At 40.0% G+C, this 19,590-nt stretch overlaps 1 protein-coding gene across 1 annotated transcript; it reads left to right on the top strand.

Annotated features, from left to right (window-relative positions):
* The first annotated feature begins 6,060 nt into the window (after nucleotides 1-6,060).
* Nucleotides 6,061-13,534, top strand: LOC116789014 (alpha-1-antitrypsin-like). The gene is made up of 5 exons (XM_032692310.1): nucleotides 6,061-6,252; nucleotides 8,831-9,500; nucleotides 10,982-11,252; nucleotides 11,906-12,053; nucleotides 13,029-13,534. The coding sequence occupies exons 2-5, from the start codon at nucleotides 8,846-8,848 to the stop codon at nucleotides 13,218-13,220; spliced, it is 1,266 nt and encodes a 421-aa protein (XP_032548201.1). The 5' UTR covers nucleotides 6,061-6,252; nucleotides 8,831-8,845; the 3' UTR covers nucleotides 13,221-13,534.
* Nucleotides 13,535-19,590: the final 6,056 nt, after the last annotated feature.

Here is a 19,590-nt window from a genome sequence, read left to right as displayed (position 1 = left end):
TGCCTTGGATCCTGATAACCCAGAAAAGCAGGGCTCCAATCCAGTGTCCACTCTCCATCATCCAAGATCAAAACCAGATATGCTTCAAAGGCTTTAGATGTGCACAGGCAAGGCCAACAAGGAGAACCTGCACCAGCGGTGCACAGTGGTTACCATAAAAAGAAACTTTGAGTGATCTTCAAGATTTTGACTCTTGCATGTCCTTGAGTCTTTGGGATTGGCTTGTGATCTTTCTTCCCCAAGGCAAGCTCATGTGTAGGAGATGACAGTTGATGTGACAAATCACTTCTTGCTCCTTCTTCCTTATTTTGGGAGTAGGAGAGGCTCTCTCTGCACCAAGGCATGTAGAAATTGTAGAGCATCACAGCAAAACGAGTTTCTTTCTAGAGACATATTTACATCTGTTCTAATTTCCACTCCAGTGTCTGCTCAAAGACTGCTCCCTTCCAAGCTCACTGAGATGATGATTAGCTCTCTCTTTTTGGTTATGTAGATCTGGTATGCTAGATTTAAACCCAATGTTTAGTTCAGGCATCCAACTCATTCAATACAGTCCTATGAATCATAAATGAAACTCAGAGCTATTCCAATCTAAGATGACTCACTTCTTGGCCAGTTTTTGGATAATATAACGTGGCAGTTCCTTAAATAATTCACTTTCTTTACTAAAAAAAAGAAATTAAGAAAAAAGGTAGAGGACAAAAGCACAGCTGGGGTAAACACAGGTAGTTTTAGTACTTGCTTCTTTAAAAAAAGTATCTTTCAATGGTTGTATTGCTGTACAGACGAAGGCACTACAGATATACATCTTAATTTAATTTAACACAGGAAAATGAATGAACAAATTTGTTTAGAGGCAGTAAAAGTAGTCAGATAAGTCCTCTATTTCTATTTTTTAACAGTAAAGACTATGTCTATCTAGTTTCTTTTTTACTGACTGATTCCCCAAAATGTTCTTCCCCTGATCCCCCAAGAAATCCAACTCCGTTTTCTTTCCAAGGCACTCCAGTTGGATGTGATATGTGTGCTTTGGATGGAGATGGAATTTGGGTGGGGGAAGATGATGAAAGGTCAGAAGAAGTTTAAAGGGAAAACAGCCTCTCTAAACACTTCAGTATTCACGGAGTTTGGCAACACTGAACTAACCACCGAGACCTAAGCCTTGTATCTCATTTCTGTGGGCAAAAATGAGGAATTATTTTTGGCACTCTGTGGATTTTAGGGATGTTCCAGTCTTTCTTTAGAAACTACTTCAAAGACATTGATTAAAACCCCTTTTTTCCTCATTGTTTTCACACTGGATTTCGAGTTCATAGATCTGAACTAGCATAAAACTAACCTCTGTGACAAATATTGATGGCTTTCTGTGAAGAGATGGGTGATTTTCATGATGCTTTCTCACTCAGATGTCAGTTCAATTCCTCGCTTTCTTGTAAATGACAGCCAGCAAATAACAAGTCCATTGTGTGATTAGGTTTCACTCCCACATACTACCTGGACACTCCACTAAATAGTAGAGTTTGAGAGCTGTAAATTACCTACACATCTCCTGGAAAGCAGCCATGCAGTTCAAATCTGTGGGGAAAACATACTGGCACACTTGTTGGCTATGTTCTCCTGAAAAGCAAAATATGTTGTATAGAGGGACAGTATTTAGAAATATAATGTTTTAATGACTGATTATGATCCCGAAGTTTTAATATTTCTCTGCCATATTGATTATAAGGTTGCTTCAAGAAACCACTGGACAATGTGGCTGGACAGAAGTTGAACAAGATTTTATTATTGAGTGGATGTATGTGTTTTGTTAGAGAAGCACAGACTACGTCTCTCTTGCTTTTCCACTTCAGCCTCTTTCTGGCTTTTCCAGTGCTCTGCTCTCCACTAGGTAGATTGAGAGTCACTGATCTGGGTTTCCTCAGATGTAATTGCTCCCGGGAGTCACTGCGTCAGGGACCTCCCTTTACACTTCTGCCATCCAGTCTCTGTTCCTATGAAACTCCCCCACTTTCTTTACGGGACTTTCACAAAGACCTGCTGAATTTTGGTGGGAAGAACACAGAGAGTGCACTAGCCAGGGCTGATGAATATAGATTTAATTCTTGTCCTCTCACTATTCAGTGGTTATCATTGATTGCAACTGTAGATTAGACTCTCTGTAGCAAAAATAAAAAACAACAAAAAACAACAGAAAAAAAGGAAACCTTGGCTCAGAGTTTCAGGTTTGAAAATCCATGTAAGGCATGGTGGACACCAACATGTGAACAAAACAATAATCTTATTTTTAAAGTATAAATGAGGATGCTATAAACATTAATCAGTTACTATCTCTGTGTATATCTAATCCTACCTTAAGCAGCCTATCTATGTGCTTTACTTGGAGCTTTTGCCCCCTGAAACAATGGTACATGTTGAAGATAATACAAGATTAGGATCTTGTCCACACAGGTTTTGGTTTCTCGTGTGACCCAAATTTTTGCCATGATTAAACAACAAAAATATGAAATTTGTATAGGCATTGCCAGTGTTAAACTTGAAAGTAGCCTCTATCAAAACTCAAAATGAAGAATATGTTAATCTTATTAACTGAGACCTGATTTTACATTGCATGGAGGAAGTAGAGTCCGTATGAGAAGACAACATGAAATTCAACTAAACAATATTTAAAAAGCAAAGAAAAACTTCAAGGAGTGATCTTTATTTTATATGCATACATGCATCACTAGCCAGCTGTACAAACAAATAGTGTGCCAGCAGCATGCTGTCAGATTAAGCTGGGCTAATTAAACCTTATTACTTTGTTAGGCATGGCTCATTAAATAGCCACTGTGTAACTGCTTACAGAAATCAGCAATGCTTACAGTCCTAACCAAGTGAAAACATGAGGCTAGAGTTTTCTTTATTATCAATTACAAAAATCCACATGGTTTTCTGCCTTGGAAGTATAAACACAATACACCAGATCACAATTACCTTGCACATGAACTGCGTTTATATTAGAACTAAGAGCAAAATTGTGTTCCTTTAGAGAAAAATGAAACAAGTCAGTGAGAGACATTTAGTGCATCCAGAGGCTGTGTATGCATGTCTTACGTAAGATTTTAGGTTGCTGTTTTTAAAAAACCTCTTTTAAACCAATCATTCCTACTTTAAAACAAAAAAATAGATTAAATAACAACTGCTTAGGATCAGTAACACTTTGTCATGGACAAACTTTCTGCTAGCATAACTAGGGTTTTCAAAGTAAGAGTTTTAAAATTACGCTCTTTTAGTAACAGCTGGGCTCCTGCATAAAAACATGATTTGGTCAGCAAATATCAAACACATTAACATTTCTTTCAAACATCTGCCAAATGTAGTCATGAAGTACACATGATTACTAAGACATTTTTGGTTTGGTTCATAAACATGGAATTAAAAAATCTGTTTCCAGCCATTCTGGTTTGAGAAGTTCACTTTCCACATGATACAGAAAACTATGTATTTAGTACATAAATTCTACAGTTTTCCTTGATATCAATAAATACAATACATGGAAAGGAAATATTTCCTTTCTTTCCTGAGGCTTTAGAGCTGAGCTATTATTTCCAAGGCTTAGTAATATGGAAATGGTAACACAATTATTTTGAACACCTCTTTATAACCAAGTTGTGTTTCTCACTGTACTACTCTAGTTGGGAGTGTCTTTACATAGGTAACTATTAAAAGAAAACTAAGGAAAATCTTGAATACATTTTCAAATTATGATATACCAAATTTGTTATCCTGATGTAATGATTTTAGTGGTAGTCAAACACTGAACTTCTGCTACATTATGTTTGACTGACATGTGAACCCCAGTTTTCCATAGATTAAATGGGAATCACAGATCTGTGTTTCTTCTGAATAATTTGGCAATACCATTCATCATCTGCAGCTTCTATTACCATTGCTTGAAATGGATATGTTTACCTCTCATATTATGCAAATTATTAAAAACTCATTAGAGTAACAAGCTCCTCATTAATCTCCATCTACAGTATAAATGAGCGGTGAGCGCTGTCAAATGGTATAAGAGAGCTAAAAAAGGTATTTTTAGGAAAATAAATGCAGGGAAAATTCTTATGTGAACCACTACCAGACTGACCATGGCTTACCTTCCATGCATTTTCCTTCCCTTGCTGAATTGAAGGCCAGGGGCAGACAGACCTTTCAGTCCTGTTGTAAGAACGGAAATTAATGGGAAAATCTGACTGCGACCATGTATGTCTTCAAGACATACTTTAGGTAAGTTCTTCAACCTAACACTGAGTCTGTTCCAGAGCCACCACCCCCCAGCTCCCCAACAATGACTGCACCCTCTCAGCTAGAGTTTGGTGCCAGAGTAAGCAGTGGTGAATTTTGGCAATACATATACCATCTTTTTGGATGGAACATGAAAACAGCCTTGGGGTAGCCAATACATCTGTACTAGAAATATGTTTTATAATGTGGATGTTATAGATCTGGAGTGGGGTGGCTGTGACTGCTCTGCAAACACTTGGTCCAGGTCCTTCCCCAGCCAAGACTGACATTTTGCTACTTTGAGACAGTGCCATTGCTTTTCTTTCAGTGTCCAAAACAAGAGGAATTTTGTAACAGTCCTAGAAAATGTTTCTACAGAATGATGCTTAGAGCACACATGGCATTCAGGGGGTATGGTCAGGGCTGCCTGCAAGGTATGCTGAGCACTTGAAGAAGAAAGGAGCTAGGCAGCTTGTAACAGAAGCACTGGAGTCAAATAGCACCAGTACAGTCACACGTTTAGGAAGGAACTAGGGTGTAAAACGAAGTTCACTGCTAAGCACCTTTTGCAGGTTACTCTCTCCAGAAATAGGCCCCGTGGTGGACCAGCTGCTGGCTTGTAGAACCTCTGCTGACCTCCCTGATAGGACAATGAACCTCTTCTTCAAGCCACCACCTCTTGAGAAAAAGGATAAATGAAGCAAAGAGAGGCAGATTTTTAAAGAGTTTCAGAATCGATCCATGTTGACTTTCAATGAGAGACTAATACAGATGAATGTCTGAACAGCAAAAACATTTGTGTTTGTGTCTCTGACAGTTTTCTCACCGTATTGAAGCATGTTTTTGTTCACCTCAGAGTCATGCAGGGAACCCAGAATCAGCCCCAACTCTTGCATGTAATTCTTTACAGCACTGAGTCTCTCTCCTGTTACTTTCTGCTTCAGCTGGCCCTGCAGCTGCACAGTGGACTCCACTGCCCAGGCTTCCTCTTCTGTTGTGACTAAACCAAGGCCCAAAGAAAGCTTCAGAGTGTGGGACTGTTTCTGAACTGCTACCAAGTTCATTTGGGGAGAAAAAACAAGTTTCACATCAATTACCTTTTCTGCTCTTTCCATAAAAGAAGTTAGCTTGGTTTAGCATGTTGTAACAGATCCCCAAGCTGCACGATCAAAAAACTAAAGCCCCAGTGCAGGCCATAACACACCTCACAAGATGTTTTAGCATTTGTGTCACTAGCTGGCAATAAGCTAGAAAGATGTATTTGGTAGCACGACTGCCTACGGCCATGGACCTCTCCTCTTCAAAGTGTGTTTGCAGATGGCAATTATCCATGTTGGGGACAGTAAACATAAAAGCCAGCTGGCCCTGCGATCACTACCTTCTCTGCATGCCTACATCAGCATTTATCTGTGTCTTCAGATAAGTTTTTTTGATGCATGTAATGTTTAACAGAAGTGTAAATGTTTATGAGGCCAAGACAACTCACTGGCTTCTGAATAGTGACCAGTGGAGTCTCTACTGTGTAGAAATAAAAGACATGCTGACACATAAGTGCAGTCCAGTAGTTTGGGTAGCATGGCTGAGCACAAGTGGTGCTCCTTGCAGCTCCCTCACCCTGGTCTTCAAAGCTTAGTGCTGGGCAAAATTGTGTCTCCAGATAAACAGTTATATCCATCTCAGGCAGCATATAGGGCAAAGTAGCTGCTCTTGGCACCAAAATTTCATTTCCAATAAATATTTGCTTACTCTTTTGGATGTAACACTCCACTCTACTGACCAGCCAGGCCCCATGGTCTTTGCTCTCTGTTTGGAGTGAGGAAATGTGGACAGATGCACAAAACATCCAAGAAAACTAGCTTCATCAGCATTCACCTTTGTGCTTCTATGTATTTGAAGCCATGTAATGTTTAACAGAGGAAAACAGTAGTATGACTAAAGCAGCAAGAAACAGCACAACCCATATGAGAGCAAGAGCCTTCTGAATGTAATGTAAGTACTGAGTTATCTTTAACTTAATGATTTTGATACAGCTATCTGGCCTTTAGCTAAGTGAGTCATAAAGCACATCTGCTTTCAAGGATGAAACCTGGTTTCTAAGCACTCAAATGACAGGTGAACTTGATTTCGAGAAATATTGAATAGTCATCATGGCTGGGCTTCGCGAACGAAGATTTGGGAAAGGCTCTATCCACATTTGTTACAAGTACACTGGTGGCTAATGAGACCAATGCGAGATAGACATGTCCGATTGCAAAAGGCACAGCAGAAAGACTCCTTAGGTGGTATATTCTGCAAGGCACGATTCTTTCTGTGTTGTCTTTTCTCCTCAAGAGTGATCCTGCGTGCGTTCTCAAAGGAGACAGCAGCGTTATAGATGGTGTGCTTCCAGGCCTCCTGATTTGAGGCCAGAATAGACCAGTTATGATGATCAATATGGCCGAGGCTGAGACGTTGTTTCAGGGAGTCCTTGTAACTTCTCTTTGGGGCTCCTCTCTCGTGGCAGCCGGTGGCAAGTTCACCATAGAGCAAGATCTTAGGGAGGCGGTGGTCTTTCATCCTGGAGACGTGCCCTGCCCAGCACAGCTGTGTTCTCAGCTGAGGAGATGAGGCTGCCTAGGTAACTAAACTGCTGGACTGATTTGAGCTCTGATTGGCCAATGGTGATATGGGGATGAAGGAAGATTTCCTGAGGTGCAGGTTGATAGAGAACTTCTGTCTTCTTTAAGCTGACTTCCAGCCCAAAGAGCTCAGCAGCATCTGCAAAGCAGGATGTTAAACGCTGCAGAGCTGTTTCTGTGTGGGCAACAAGGGTGGCATCATCAGCATAAAGCAGCTCCCAGACAAGATGGTTTAAGGTCTTGGTGTGGGCCTTCAGTCGCCTGAGGTTGAAAAGGCTTCCATCAGTACGATATCAAATGTAGATACCATCCTGACCATCGAGGTCTGCCGTGGCCCTTTGGAGCATCATGCTGAAAAAGACTGTGAATAGAGTTGGTGCAAGAACACAGCCTTGTTTCACACTATTGGTAATTAGAAAGGGCTCAGAAAGAGCATCACCATATCTGACTTGGCTGCACTGATCCTCATGAAATAAGATGATCATTTTAAGGAACTTGGGGAGACATCCTAAACGTTCCAAAATCTGCCATAGACCTTTTCTGCTCACAGTATCGAAAGCCTTGGTAAGATCAACAAAGGTTACATAGAGACCTTTATTCTACAACCAGATAACCAAAACTGAAGTGAATGAGTAAATTACTTGCACCACAATGGTCCAGACAGAACTCACAAATTGATTTTGCTATGCCAACTTCCCCTGTAAATTCCAATTTACTCAGATCACATAGAGCAAAGCTGCAGAAGGACAAGCTGGCTCCTTTTCACCCGAATTTTAGTGGTTAGAGTGCTGACACAGGGTGGTGAAAGTACCAGTAAACCTCTCATCCGCTCTGCTGAGTGCCTTTACCACTGATTGGGGGGTGAGCAGGTAACTCACGATCATCTGCCCTGCAGCTGTTCCATTTCAAGTAGGACATTAGGTGAAGGCTATTTGGAGTTACTTTTCTTGTAATTGGTACAATCTTTTTAATGGGAATAGCTCTTACCTGTTTTCTGACAGGTTAGCATCTTAGACATTACAAATCATCCCAGCATGTTGTGGGTCTAACTGGTAAAAGAGAAAGCAGTAAGCAAACAAACAAAAAATCAGGCCCAGTCACTCCAAATGTCCAAGATGCCATGATCCCGTCTCACTGCTGAGCGCTACTCTGGCTCTAGGCCCATTTACCTTACAAAAGGAGACCTTTCTGCTGATACCAAGTTTGGAAAGACAGGAGAGGCCAAGCCCACACCAGTGACCTCACCCTCCCATGACCAGATGTGTTCCTTCCTGTGTGTATCCCCCATCTGGAACACGTTACATGAGTGGTCATTTAAAGTAAACAAACATATTTTAACCTAATCAGGTATTGAAGCAGAAAAATTTTACCAGCTCTCATGATTAGTCAATTTGTATGCTAAAATGAGTCAGGAAAAAGAGAAAATATCACTTTTGAATACTGCAATCTCATATTGTTTTCCATTGACATTGCACTGTCATTCATCGTAAGCCTCTTTCAATCCCAAATAACATAATAATCCCAAGAGTTCTTAAGAGATGAACATAAAAGAATTAATCACAATGCTTCTGTTGTGCTGCCTTGCTATAAAATGGATTTACGTAGAGACAAAAGGAAAAAAAAAGCCTTTTCTCTTGTTCTCCCTCTCTGACTCTTATTTTCCTTTAGTACTCCCTTGTTTCTTTCTTTCTCCACGTTTCTTTCTCCAGTAACAAGGAACTTTTGTAGCTGAAGTAAAGCAGAACTGAAGTAGGCAGCAACAGAATGGACAGGAATTACAGATAAACTCAGAAGCAAATGATTTAAAAAAACCACTTCCATAGCAAAGGAGCAGGTCAGGAGATAACAGTGATTACCAGTTGAAGGCAGTAGCAGATAGAAACAAAAGATGAGATGTCAATACAGCTGACCTCCAGCATCCAAGATCATTTTGTTCTTTGTCCATGCAGTAGCTGTGAAGAAAGATGAAGGCCACCCTCTCACTGTGCTTTCTGGTGGCCTTGCTTCACCTCAGTGTTCACAGCCTGACCCAGACTGACCACCACAGCGACCAGCCCAATGCAACTGAACCCCAGGAGCAACATTCCCACGAGGGAGATCCTCTTGAGTCCTGCCAGCGGATAGTCCCCAGCAACACAGACTTTGCCTTTCGGTTTTACAGGCAAGCAACCACCCAAGAACCTGGCAAGAACATTTTCTTTTCCCCAGTCAGCATCTCTGCTGCCTTTGCCCTTCTGGCCCTGGGCTCCAGAGCCACCAGCCAGGCTCAGGTGCTGGAAGGACTGGCCTTTAACCTCACCAACACTCGGGAGGAGGAGATACATGATGGCTTTCGTCATCTCCTTCTCTTGCTGAACCGCCCTGGCAACCAGGTGCAGCTGAGTATGGGGAACACCCTGTTCATGGACAATCACCTGAAGCCACTGAAAACATTTCTGAAGGACATCAAAAAACTGTACAGAGGAAATGTTGTTTCTAGTAACTTCCAGAATTCCACTGAAGCTAAAAAAGAGATCAATGACCATGTAAAGAATGAAACCCATGGGAATATAAAGCAAATACTTAAAGAACTTGATCCAAACACCCTAATGGTAATTGTTAACTATATTTACTTCAAAGGTAAGTTACATAGATGCTACTTACTGCAGCACCTGCTTCACCTGCACTAAAACAAATATGCTAAATTATTTTTGAATAATTTTTAAAAGAAAGGCAAGTGTTTGGAGGAGGCTATCATGAACAAATACTGAAAGTTCTCACACTTTGAAACGTCTTCCATGTCTAAGTTTTTCTAGCATACGTCTAGACTTCTAAGAATAAAAATCCATTTGTTTGCAATCTTTAAGTATAGGGAATTGCCAGAGCACAACAGATTCATACATAGTTAAATTTTTCCATCAGACTTCATTTACTTATTATTTTTAAAATTAAAATCTTTTCACATGCTGTACAGAGTAGAAAACTAAATTCTAGAAATGCTGATTAACAAAAATTACCAAAAATTTTAATTTATTTACAGTCCATGTCTAAAATGGGTAGGTACCTCTGGAGTTGAAGTCTAAATGTTCTACAACTTGTCACCACATTATACATATCCCAAGAGATATTAGTGAATGCATTACTTTGGCAGTGATTAACTTCTTAGATGTTATATCTATTTGTAGCAGCATGCAGGACACACATAGAATTTCCACTCAGAAATGAATGTTTAGAAATAGATGAACTTTCAGCAAAACAGATTTTATTTCAAGTTCTTAAATTAGATTTGGATGCCCTAGTCTCAGGCGCCTAGTCTGAGTACTATACCAGAGTATATTTCTTTTCTGGAGGGCAAGGAGGAAAGGTTATAAAGCAATCAGAATACTGTGGAGTTCACATTCCGTTATTTATTTTTCAAATTTAGTTTATTTCTAGTCAATATTAAATTGTTTAATTGTTTATTTCTAGTCAATATTACAGAATGGCAAGCTGTAATCCCTGTCTATTTGTTTCACGAGTGACCTGTTTTAATACAAAATAAAATATCATAGAAAATTCAGTTCAATAAACATCAAGAGAAAACCACTTTGAAGATCAAAGACCTGGAAGCCCTGTTCCATTTACCATAAAGCAGTTATGTTCAAGACCAAAAGTTCGGGCTGCTCTGGCATGTAAGCTTTTCCTTAGTGCTACAACATGAAGAACAAGAAAAAGCATGTAAGGAGCTTAACATGTTACCTTTTAAAGGGCAGACATCTGCTGTGAAACTTGCTTTACAAGCAATATTCTGAAAACAGAGAGCAAGTCACTGGATCCTGGTCAGCTTTCATTTGCTTCAAATAAAACATAAGGTAATATGAGGAAGTTACTTCATGTAATTTATCTGACTTAGAAAGGTGTTGTACAAGTCCCTACAAAATTTAACCTGAGATATTTAGTTGTTGCTGAAAGTAGTAGAGCAAAGACGACAGGGAACAAGACCTTTAGTAAACTCGTAACACCTTTTATCTTCAAGTAAATCTTCAGATATGGGTTTATCTAGTGTACATTAGTCTAGACTATATTAAGATATCCTCCTTGAAGTAAGTATTCAATTGCATTATTTCTCTTTTGGTTTTAAGCCTACTGGGAAAATCCTTTCAGTATTAGGGGGACCCACAAGGATTATTTCCATGTGAATGCGAAGACCTCAGTTGAAGTGAAGATGATGACTCGAGATGGATTTTATAAAGCATACTCTGACAGGAAGTTGTCTTGCAAGGTGGTGCAGATTCCTTACAAGGGAGATGTTGCAGCACTGTTTATCCTGCCCAATGAAGGAAAAATGAAACAGTTGGAACGTGGCCTGACAAAAGACACAGTGTCTAAATGGGAAAAATCACTTCAAAGACGGTAAATATAGAACTTTGATTTGATGATTCAAGGTAGTCAGAATCCAAAGTCTGAATACTATGATCAGGTTTTACAGTTACAAGCCTGTGATGTTGATGGGAGGTTTAAGCAATGGAATAAGTGTAAAGGGTCAGACCAAGTGATTGGATGATTTGATACTTTCAGCAGAAATTAGAATCAGCATTGCCTTGTGGTAAGGGAAGAGGTCTCTGAGGTGGAAAATTAAATTTTTTTCCCCATATATTTTCTAGTTGATATTAAGTGTCTCCATTTCTCTTGTCTTAAGCACATTAACATAATGCAGAGCAGTCAGATCCCTCAGAGGGAATGGGGTGTGAATTCCAAAAGAAAAACCATCAAGGTTAGAAAAGGAATGCAAATTTTGTTCCAAAAATGCTGGCGGCACCACTGCTTGTTGTCTTACCAAGTGACTCTGTTGCAGAATCATGGAAGAAAGCCAAACTGATATTTTTCTCTTTCCATACTTTCCTTATTCTCCAGACTATCATCTTCCCATCTTCTTTCTCTTGCCATCTCTTTTAGATTAAAAGACTAACATTTTAGCAGAGAAGAACCACCAGCAAGTTGGGAATATTCAGTCCAAGGCATGCTTTGATTGCAATAACTACCATAATTTTCTTTTGAATTAACAGGAGGATAGAAGTGCACATTCCAAAACTATCAGTTTCGGGCACCTATGACTTAAAGAAGTTCTTAATGAATCTGGGTGTAATTGATGTGTTTTCTGATCAGGCTGATCTGTCTGGAATCACAGGAAACCTTGATGCGAAGGTTTCAAAAGTAAGTTTGTCAGCAGAAACAATAGTCTGTGGATTCCTTAACACCCAAGTGCCTTATCCTAAGTTAAGCTGTGAAATTTTACTTATTGCTAGGGCTGGCTGATACTAGGAAATAGAACATTTAGCTGATAAAGTCACTGTAAACTCTCTCAGACTTCTCCAGGATCTGGAGATAAGGTCTGTCTTTTGTCTGATAGGCAAAGGTGGTGGGTGGGTGGAGAGGTGGGTTTAGCACTTTACGGGAAACTGAACACAGCGCATTTTCCCTATGTGAAAGAAGTGTCCATGCATAACTGTTGGGGATGTCTTGCATCAGCATATCTACCAGAAAAAGCAGCCTTTTTCCAAGATGCACTGTATAATTTTAAAGGATTTAAAAACTGATGTTACTATCGAAGGCTCTTTTGAGTGCTAATAATGTAAGATGGACCAGACTTGAGGAAAACATCCCACTTACTGAAAATAATGTGAAGACAAAGACTAGTATTCTTACAGCCATTCTGAAAGCAGCACTTACAACGTTCTAACATCTTGGGGCTAGTAAAAGAAAAATATTAAAAATGCCCAAAAATAATTTAATAAAAAATTTGGTATCAAGGTTGTAGTCTACTGGCTAAATTGTAATGCATGTGCTGTTAGGAATACACATAGAGCAGTTCTGGAGCCTGGCTTCCTTTCCCTTTGAAACTGTCATTCCTTGTGAATTTGCTTGAGTATTCAGTTAATTCCACAAGACGTGCAGTGGGTAAGGTCTGTACTGGATGCACTTGTGGTGAGGAACACTGAATGTGAGAATACTGACTTATTGAGACACCATTGCTAAAAAACCAACCATGAGCTGTAGTGCCCTTCTTCCTGGTTCCTGGTGCACCAGCAGTTTTTGTGAAAGGTAGTAGTTGAATTAACTTAGTGTTACTTTGAATCATTTCACAGTGCATCCTCCACATACATTAATTCTTGCTGCATTTTATTGTAGGCTGCTCACAAGGCCCTGTTGAAGATTCATGAGAATGGCACAGAGGCTGCGGCAGTCACTGGCATAGATTTTCTTCCTCATTCTGTTCCTCCTATTGTTAAGTTCAACCGTCCATTTTTGCTGTTGATTGTTGATCAATATACCCAGAGTATCCTCTTCATGGGAAAAATTGTAAATCCAACTGAAAAATGACTGGTCAGTGACTGGTCTTATTGATTTGAATTGTATTTTATAAAATTATCATTCCTTATGTTTAAAATTATATCAAAACAGCTATTAACAATTTTCTTTTTCCAAAGAAGTCAGGGAAGAGTGCGTCTTTCTTAAAAACACTGTTCTTGCTTTCTCCTTCAGTAGAAAGTAACAACTGACATACACCTGTTAGTGAATTATGAAGAATTTTGTAAATCAGCCTTTTAGTGATAAGTGCCATGTTTGAAAAGCAAGGTAATATCCAGCTGAGACAATCAGTTTAAAACACTGTAAATAAATAAAGTACAAATTAAGAGGCCATGTCTGATTTGTGGGTAGGAAGGAAAGAAAGTGCTGAGGTTTGCTCCAGCTGCTGCTGGTTCTCACTAGGCCCTGGTGCTGAAGGGCTGATGTGGAAATTTAAAATACAAATGTAGTCCACTAAGGAATATTTTAGTTCTTCTCTTCCATATGAATGTTATTGATGAAAAAAGTCATGTTCTATTTCCATGAGAAAATGATTTCTCCCCTCTCTGAGGATGTCTGTGTCAATTTGACACACCTTTCCTAACGCAGCCTTATGAATCCAAGGCAGTGTCAAAATCCAAATCCAAGATTTGGCACTTGAGAAGATATTGAGCAAGACAAGAGATGGATGCTGACAGAAACAGAGCCAGTCTGGTGTGATGTCAGCTTGGCTCCCTCCCTGTTCCATCCTGTGGGATCAAATGCAGATGCTTAAGACTGATAAACATATTTAACACTGCTCAGGGGTATAGCAGCATGGACTGAGGTTAAAAAAACGACTCTTCTCAGTGTGTTGGACCTGATTCAATTTCTTTAAATATAATGAAACAGGTGAACAGGAATTTAATTTTTTTAATCAGAAATTTGAGTCGATAGTGTCATGAGGTCAATTTGATAATAGAGCAATTAGTATCCAAGAAGGAGCTACTCTCTAGAGTTCAATATCTCCAAGGTAACTGTTACCTACCCACACCAGTCTGTGCAGTTAGAGAATCTGCCTTGAGTACAGGATATTCAGGAACATTCATGGCCAGACGTACCCCTTTCCTGAAGGCAGACAGTCTCACACCTCCAACATCCTAAACTCCAGGCTGGTCAGGCCAACCCTTGCAAAAGGATAGCTAGCATTGGACCTGAAACTCTGGTAAGGATTTTTGCCTGGAAGATGGAAATACAGGCCTGCCCTTCCATGGATGGAGAATGGGTTTGGTGGAAAAATCCAAATGAATTCTCTGCAGAATACACTGTTGAGTACGTAACGGCTGAAGCAACTATAGCTTCTGACATTGGTAGGGCTTCCAGTAAAAGGAAGGCATAGCTGCAAACCACACATTGGGAGAGTCAGTCACTTGCAGACCATGCCTAGGCACTTCCTTTGAAGGTCAAGTCTTTTGCTATACTCCCCTTTATGACATTCACAGCTGATGGCATCCACCCACAATGTCTTGGCTTCTTTGAGTTCCCCTTTAAGTAAAAAATGCTACATAAACATCCTAAGTGGAAGCAGTGGCTAAATTAGAGCTGGGGAATACTTCAGTCAGCTAAATACACAAAAAGTGTTACTAAAATTGTGTTATAGACTTGATCATGTATTTCTTGTAAATAGAAGTTTCTCTAAACAGAAATTCAGAAGCAATAGGGTATGAATACCTGGAAGGAATAAAACAAACATTGAGATGAATCATATTTCCAGAGTTTACATCTATGCTAGTAAATAAAGTGCTCCGAGATCTGTTCTCTGACCATGAGGTCAAATGGTTCATCGCTGCTTATATCCACATTGCTTAACTCTAACCCTGCAAGTCATCCAAACTGCTTATTGGAAATACCCCCGGCCTGTGCTAACTCCAAAAGCATGCTTAGCACTTGTTTGGAAGAATCATAGATGGCATATGTCTGAAACTGTACTAAAAATATAAGGATGTGAGTGACTACAGGCTGATGGCCAGGTCTGGGCCCCAGAACTGCTCAATGTACTGGGACAAACGGGGCCAGAGTGAACAACTGAGGAGTCAGAAAGTGTCCCTCTGGCACTCAACCCTATAAGCTCCCACTGTGCTGGTGATCTGCATTTTTTGAATGACACTAAGTTCCAGGTCATGCTAATAGGCCTTCACCAGCTACTTCTCAACAGTGAGGGAACTCGAGCCCCTTTGCCCTTCTGTGGAATAAGATTAGGAAGTTCAGGAAACATCCTTCAAAACTACTGTAAGGCACAGATTGTGAGACTCCCATGTACTCGGCATAGATGTGTTTTGGTGGTTTCTTCTAAATAGTCCTGTGCATTTGTTGTCACAGTAACTGTGCATGCTTATTTTCAAAAGGCTGCTCCTCATTAGGAATTTATGCTGGTCCTCAGATGATACAGCAATGCTTTGATGACGCAGATACCTTTAACATTTCACAAATGAGCACATAGAAACTATCACAAAGCACAAGTTTAATTCTACTGCATTGTAATATAAATGAACTCAAAGGCAATTTAAAATATGATAGAACTTACTGTGGAAGTAAGTATAGACACTGTCCATCATCTATATCCACTCCTTAAAAATACTGAAACCAAGATTTCTGTTATGATCCAGAAAGTATGTCACTAGTTCAGAGACCTAGTTGCTTGCTAGGTAAGTATACAGTGCAGCCTTACACTTCAAACTGGAATGAGCTGGCAGAAAAAGGCTGTTGGAGATTCTCCCTTGGCAGGTGGACCCCTTGTTGAGAAAGACTCAGCACCCAAAGTCAATGTCACGCAGCTGTCCTTCCAACTGTGCAGAGGCAGGTAGAGATGGAGGTGATAAAGTGCATAGCTCCTCACTCCTCAGATCTGACAGTGATGTTAAATAAAGCAGACCATGGCTGCAGTAATACCACTGCCAAAGTAGCGCTGAGTCAGACAGATATAACCAGATCCCAGGTGAATAATTCAATCTCAAAGACAGTGCCAGACTAAAGGCAAACTCATATTTTTTGATTGCTAAAAATTTTTAGAAGCTATTTTACAGGCAAGTCAGAAAGACAAATGTTGCTATAACCTGATAAAGCTATAGAGGTTCTCAAAGGGCCAGATGGATGAATTTAGTAGTTGTTTCTGGAATGGTACCCAGATATGAAATCTACTTACAATTAGATTAAGAAACCTTGAATTGGTTCTGCTTTTTCTTTATACATAATTGGATGCAATGCTCCTTTGCTGCGTGTGAGCCTGTTGTCCCTGACTGTCAACAGTCCAGTGGCCACAAGCAGTGTAGGAAAACTAAGCACCACAGGAGCAGCAAACCCACAATGGAGATTCTTTTGGGTCCTGCGAATGGAAAGTCCTCAGGAACACACACTGACTGCCCAAGAAACTGGCAAGAGTGTTTTCTTCTCCCTGGTCAGGATCTCTGCTGCCTTTGCTCTGCTGGCCCTGGTCTCCAAAGCCACCAGCCAGGCTCAGGTGCTGGACGGGCTCGGTTTTAACCTCACTGACACTCAGGAGGGCATTCTCATTTTCTGTCATTTATTTTAATTCTGGGAGTTACATGTGCCATGTCTAAGTTCTTGTACTGTTGCACTTAATTAAGGGTTTTGGTCTGCAGTCTTAACTACTTGAGTTTGATGGAAAAAGAAATTCAAGCTAAGATTCAATTTGAGAGCGAAATTCTGGCCTCTCAGTTTACCTACTATTACTTATTTTTTCCCCTATTTTATTTGAGTGATTTTTATAAAACTTATAACAGTTATTTTGAAAAGCTTTGGTAGTGTTAAGTAGGCCTACAACACCAATATCTTCATCTGGGAAGACAGTATGGAAAATACATCAGTAGAATTTGAGATGAGCTGTCAGTGACAGATTAATCATCTTGAACACCAAAATGCTGTTTGATTGACTCCAATGCAATACACATCAGGTCTTAAATGCTTATATGCTCTTGGGAACCCTTTTTCTTTCAATGTTAGGGGATTAGGTACTGAAAAAGCAGAAAACATATAATATTGTTTTCTGAACACTGATGAAATTATCATCTGAGGTAAAATGTCTGTTATGAGAAATGGAATCACACCCTGGTAATAACTTATTTCCTTCTGAGACATAACACAGAAGAAATAAAATAGATTATTTATAAAACTTCCATCTAGCAGACTATGAGTTTATATGAAAATTTGGTTCAAGGATTCCTATCGCATTGGTGGAAGAAGCTGAAAATAAAATAGAAAAGGTCTAGCTTCTGTTCCCAGTTCTGTCACATACTTTTGCTTAGTCTTCAGCATTTTTTCTTTCTGTCAGTCATGCTAATTTTGAAGTGGGAGCCTGAAGTACTTTCATTTTGGGGGGAGAAAAGGATGAATATTTGTAAGACGTGGAGAGCACATGTGGGATGCCTTTTACAGAAAAAGATAAGTATAGAGAGGACTTGATTTTATTCTAGTTACAGCGGTTTTACTCCTGATTTTACTGGATTTATGTGTATCAATAAGTTTATTTAGATGAACTTTTCACAGATATATGTTGAATGATAGATCTTTATAGGATCAGGATTTATCATGTAAAGTACACATTCATCTTGCTCAATCCTTATCTTGCTGATATTTTCTTTTTGCAGTCACAAATCCTTTGCCCTGGAATACCCAGAAATATAACTTGCAAAGTTAGCACAATAATCTGATGACCAAACACGAACAGAAATAAGTTAATGATATAGGACGAAACTGCTCCTGCAAGGAGGAACCAACACGTTGCATAACTGAGCAGACAGTAGGGACAGAGATAATTAAATTATTCCTTAATTCCTATCATATAGACCATTATTAGGGAAATGGGGAAAGCATGTTTGTCAGTCCTTTCTGTGAGTCCCCTGCCTCCTGGAGCAAGAGTCCCCCTGTCCCAGCCACTGCATATCTCAAAGCATCCAGGAGATCCATACTCTATTCCGTGTAATTCCCCTTGATAGATCTCTTTTCTGCAAAACTGCACAAAATTTCCAGTTTAGCCCTGCATTTCCCAGTGACATCTGTCCTGGGGACACAGACATTTTCACCTACAGGAATGTGCAGTGAATCAACTAACTGCTTTCCCTTCCCCGGATTCTCACAGACCTGCCACCTGGCAGACATGCAGGTGATACCCACGTGTGGTGATTCACACTCATTTTCCATTGCATTCAACAGAAGAGACACATGTTTTCCAAGAGTCTCTGGTTCTGGCACCTATAACCTAAGGGAGATTTTCAAAGTACTAGGTGTGACTGATGCATTCATTATCCATGCTGATCTGTCTGGAATTGCTGGGAAGCTGATTCTTCGCAAATGATCATTTGTGGGTCTGCTGTAACTGCTGACCCTACCTTGCCTAGGAAGAGACTTGGGTCGGGGTCAGAAAAGCTGGTGCCTGGGAGTCATGAGCAGTGACAGATGCAACTTTCCACTCTTTCTCTGACATGCTGAGTGCTGCTGCATGTCCTGGGAGAAAGCAGAGGAATCACTGCAGCAGCTTTGCCATTCCCAGAAATTCCTCTCTGGAAACAGTAGCATCCTTCAGATGATTAGGCAAGCATTAGGACTGGGCTGAAAGATTAATGCTATCTATGTAGGCAGGCCTAGACTTGAGGAAAATAGCTTCTCATTGCTAGAGTTAAGCAACAGCATACTTGCTGCTCCTGAGACTTGCTCCTTTTACATAATACTAAAATAAACTTATTGGGTACTTGCACGTCATGAAAAAAACCCTCTCTGCAGAAATACATTCTGACCAACCCTACCTCTGTCTTGTAAGAGAGAGTAGTTACATAGCAATAACTATGGTGGATTGATTCCTATGTGTAGATAAGTCGTAAGTTTACCTGGGGCAAAATCATGTACATTCGATGGAAATAATTAGTCATTGCTAATTAGGATGGGTGACATGCAGCTCATCCTTAAATAACCTTCTAAATAGCTAAATTGTGCCTGTTTCAGCTTCCTCTGAAAGGGAACCCAGTGTAAGGTAGTATATAGTATGTATGTAATGACACATATTGTATGTATACAATTCATGCTTATCCTATGTGTATATAACACGGGGGGGAAATGTTCTCCCCAGCTAAAATTTTGCTATGGGAAAGCTTGCCCAAATCATTCTTCCATTTGTTTTCTTATTTTAGCTATTTGTCAAGCTATACTATACTTTACTTTTTGCTTTAGTAGTTTTTAAAATACTCATCAAAGGTGTCTCAAAAACCTAACCAGTATTCTGACTATCTGACAGATGTTGACCGAGGGACCGGCTTCCCACTCACAGCCTCTCAGAGACGGGGCCGGAGCTATCCGATGATGAAAAGCCTCTATCCAAAAGGACAGAGGATTTTTAAGGCTTCTGGGGGAAGGC

Source organism: Chiroxiphia lanceolata, chromosome 6, assembly GCF_009829145.1.
Source record: "Chiroxiphia lanceolata isolate bChiLan1 chromosome 6, bChiLan1.pri, whole genome shotgun sequence".
In the NCBI taxonomy this organism is placed as follows: domain Eukaryota; kingdom Metazoa; phylum Chordata; class Aves; order Passeriformes; family Pipridae; genus Chiroxiphia; species Chiroxiphia lanceolata.
Note: the sequence above shows the minus strand (reverse complement) of the source record. Positions and strands in the feature narration are given on the sequence as shown.

Coding starts and splice junctions, on each gene's coding strand:
- LOC116789014 (XM_032692310.1), top strand. CDS start 8,846: ATGAAGGCCACCCTCTCACTGTGCTTTCTGGTGGCCTTGCTTCACCTC. Junction 9,501..10,981: donor TAACTATATTTACTTCAAAG/GTAAGTTACATA, acceptor TTTGGTTTTAAG/CCTACTGGGAAAATCCTTTC. Junction 12,054..13,028: donor TTGATGCGAAGGTTTCAAAA/GTAAGTTTGTCA, acceptor ATTTTATTGTAG/GCTGCTCACAAGGCCCTGTT.